This window comes from Bombina bombina, unplaced genomic scaffold, assembly GCF_027579735.1.
Source record: "Bombina bombina isolate aBomBom1 unplaced genomic scaffold, aBomBom1.pri scaffold_1066, whole genome shotgun sequence".
NCBI lineage: Eukaryota > Metazoa > Chordata > Amphibia > Anura > Bombinatoridae > Bombina > Bombina bombina.
Window position 1 is genome coordinate 9,145 of NW_026512310.1, and position 2,927 is coordinate 12,071.

Below are 2,927 nucleotides of genomic sequence, written 5' to 3' on the forward strand. Positions count from 1 at the left end.
AGGTCAAGCACTGCTCCCAAAGCACTAAGCCATTTGCTCAGCGCAATGTTCTTATTTCTCGCTTCTGGATCTCAATAAGTGGCACTGGTAAAGGTTACTTAAAGGGACATTTTATTTCATGTTAAAAAAACAACAACTCTGCTTGTCCCCGCTCCCTAGAGAGGCCAAAAAAACAATTTCTTCGAAATATCGCAAACTATCTAAACCAGTTATTGATTTGCTTTGTTGCCCGTCTATGGAGCTTTGAACAATTACAATTTATTTACAAAATGTGGCTTTAATAAATGGTTTGATTACATCATATAATATTTTCATTAAAGGTGGTTAAATCTTCCGCAAAGTCATTGCATGGAATTTTCCCAAGTCTAACTATATCAGCTGCCAGGTTTAAGATATGTTCTACTGGTAAGAACATATGCCAAGAATGTAGCTCATTCTGCTTGTGATCCATGTGGTTATTTATATCATCAGGAAAGCACAATCTTGGACCACGTAAAATTAACTCTGTATTCCTTTCTTGTCTTCTGACCTTCCCTACACAGTGTGTTCTACTCTTTGTGAGAGTTGGATCATCTGCAAAGGCTAATTGTTCTTTTTCCTAAACCTCCCTTCATATGGGATTACTCTATGATCAATACATTCAATTTGTTGTCGCCTGACAGCTGCTTAAATCTATTCCCTTCTGCTACTATTTTAGCACAGTCTTCCTGCTATTAATTAGCATTTTATTATTACTGTGTATTAACTCAACTCTATTTGCATATTCAGAAAGAACTACACCAATCTTGTTTTGTAGTTATGTACAGCAATTTCCATTTGTATTTTAAACATGTATACTGTATGGCTAAACATTTATTTATCTAACTGTTTACATTTAATAAATAAAATATTGCATCTTCTGGCATGAAACAGTAGATTTTGTGTGGAAATAATAAGATTTGGAAACTAAGAACAATTGTGATGTAAACAAAGTTTAGGGGGTTTAGATGTTAGTGTATTACTTTGCAATGTGGAGGGATGGTAATTTAAGGGTTAATAGTATAGTTTAGACATTGCAATGGTTTTTTAACTTTTTTGCTCCATTGACTTTGAGCAGTAGATGATTGCGCTAGCAGTAATTATTTTGCGCGAGTCGGGCTAGCACTAGAGCGATAATTTTTTACTTTCAACTTGTAATACCAGCGCAGCCTGGCTCATGGCAATAAGCAAAAGCTCTAGTTAGTGTTCCACTTATTATCTGGCCCAAAGTGTCCAAACACTGGACTGGCCATATCATGTATGCCTATAACTGTGACAGTAATTCAGGAGCTACTGGGACAAGATTTCAGTCATAAAAGATAACAAAAAGGTCTTCTCCACGAAACGGAACCTGTCCATCGACTACAGGATATAAACTAATATTGTGGGAAGGAAGATGCTGCAAACATATCAATCGCAATATTGTGAGGGCATAACTGACGCTCGCCTTGCAATGCATATACAAACTTACTGTGCTTTCCCGGTAACACTATTTCCACGCTGGTTGCGCAAAAGACTACAACTCCCAGCGTGCATTGCTCACAGCAGAGCTCTACCTAATTTTGGTTTGTCAGACAGCTCCTGGGCTTCCGCTCACGCAGCGCAAACAGGAAAAGCGGCAGAAGCGCGGAGCATACAGGGAGTTGTAGTTTGCCCGCCTCCTTGTAGGAATTTGGCAAAGAGACAACAACCTGATAGACTCCTAACCAAGCCTCAAAGTATCAGATGTAGACTGAAGTCTACAGAATCCTGCTTGCTCCTGTTTGTGTTATCTATCGTTTCATATGCAGGGGAGGGTCTGCTCTTCCTTCTTTCCCAGCCCTTTTCAGTGGGTGTCCCAGCCTAACCTAATCAACAGGGCTAAACTGGGAGCTTCTAAATCACAAGTTTACCTATAAAGGAGAATACAATACTCCCTACGGTCCCATCACATCAGAACAATAATAATGAGGAACCCAGTCCAGAAGCTGAAGGTGAATTGCTGGATAGACTTAAAGAGTTTCCTGAGGACTTCAACCAATTAGAGTTGCTGGAGACACACCACCATTTCATTCCCACAGGAACCCAGAGCCTTTGGACTCCAGATTCTGATGAAGAAGAGGAAGAGAAAACTGAGGAGTGGTATCAAGAACAGGAAGTGTTTTTTGCAGCAGAAAACAACAGGCTCAACACCTTGCAAAGAATCCTCACAAAGGAGCCAGGTCTTGTAAACGCGACAGATGATGATCACTATACACCACTACATCGAGCCTCATATAATGGACACCTTAGCGTGGTACGTGAGCTTATTGCCAGGGGTGCTAATGTGCATGCTGTCACCGTGGACGGTTGGACCCCTCTGCACAGTGCATGCAAATGGAACAACACCTCCGTGGCTTCTTTCTTGCTGCAGCACGGAGCAGATATCAACGCACAGACTAAAGGTTTGCTGACCCCTCTGCACTTGGCTTCTGGAAACCGCGATAGCCGACAAATTCTGGAACTTTTGCTGATGAACCGATACGTCAAACCACATCTGAAAAATAAACTAGAGGAAACTCCCTATGACATTGCCGGGCGGACAGATGTGTATCACTACCTCTTTGAAATTGCTGATTATTGGACAAATCCATTTTCAGAAACATAACTCTCACAAAAATGAAACCCTGCAGTTTTTCAATGAGTAAATGTAACAGTTCAGATTACTAAAACAGAGCTGCATGTTGCTTGAGTTTTTTTAGCTTACACTTACACTAATGGAAACAAACACCGGTATTTATCAATATTACTATCATTGTAAACCAACATTTTTGTTTTCCTTTTACTTTAAAAAAAAAAAAAAAAATTTTTTTTTTTTGTGAAAACACTTTTTTTATGTTATAGTGGGAAAAAAAACACATTTTAAAAGTAAAATAGTGGCTTTTTTAATC

The 2,927-nt window shown here is 39.4% G+C and overlaps 1 protein-coding gene across 1 annotated transcript; it reads left to right on the forward strand.

Annotated features, from left to right (window-relative positions):
- Positions 1–1,954: 1,954 nt before the first annotated feature.
- Positions 1,955–2,685, forward strand: LOC128644227 (ankyrin repeat domain-containing protein 49-like; the record flags this gene model as incomplete). Its single annotated transcript, XM_053696918.1, has 1 exon — positions 1,955–2,685. A coding segment is annotated over one exon (690 nt), but the record flags the coding sequence as incomplete, so codon positions are not given.
- Positions 2,686–2,927: the final 242 nt, after the last annotated feature.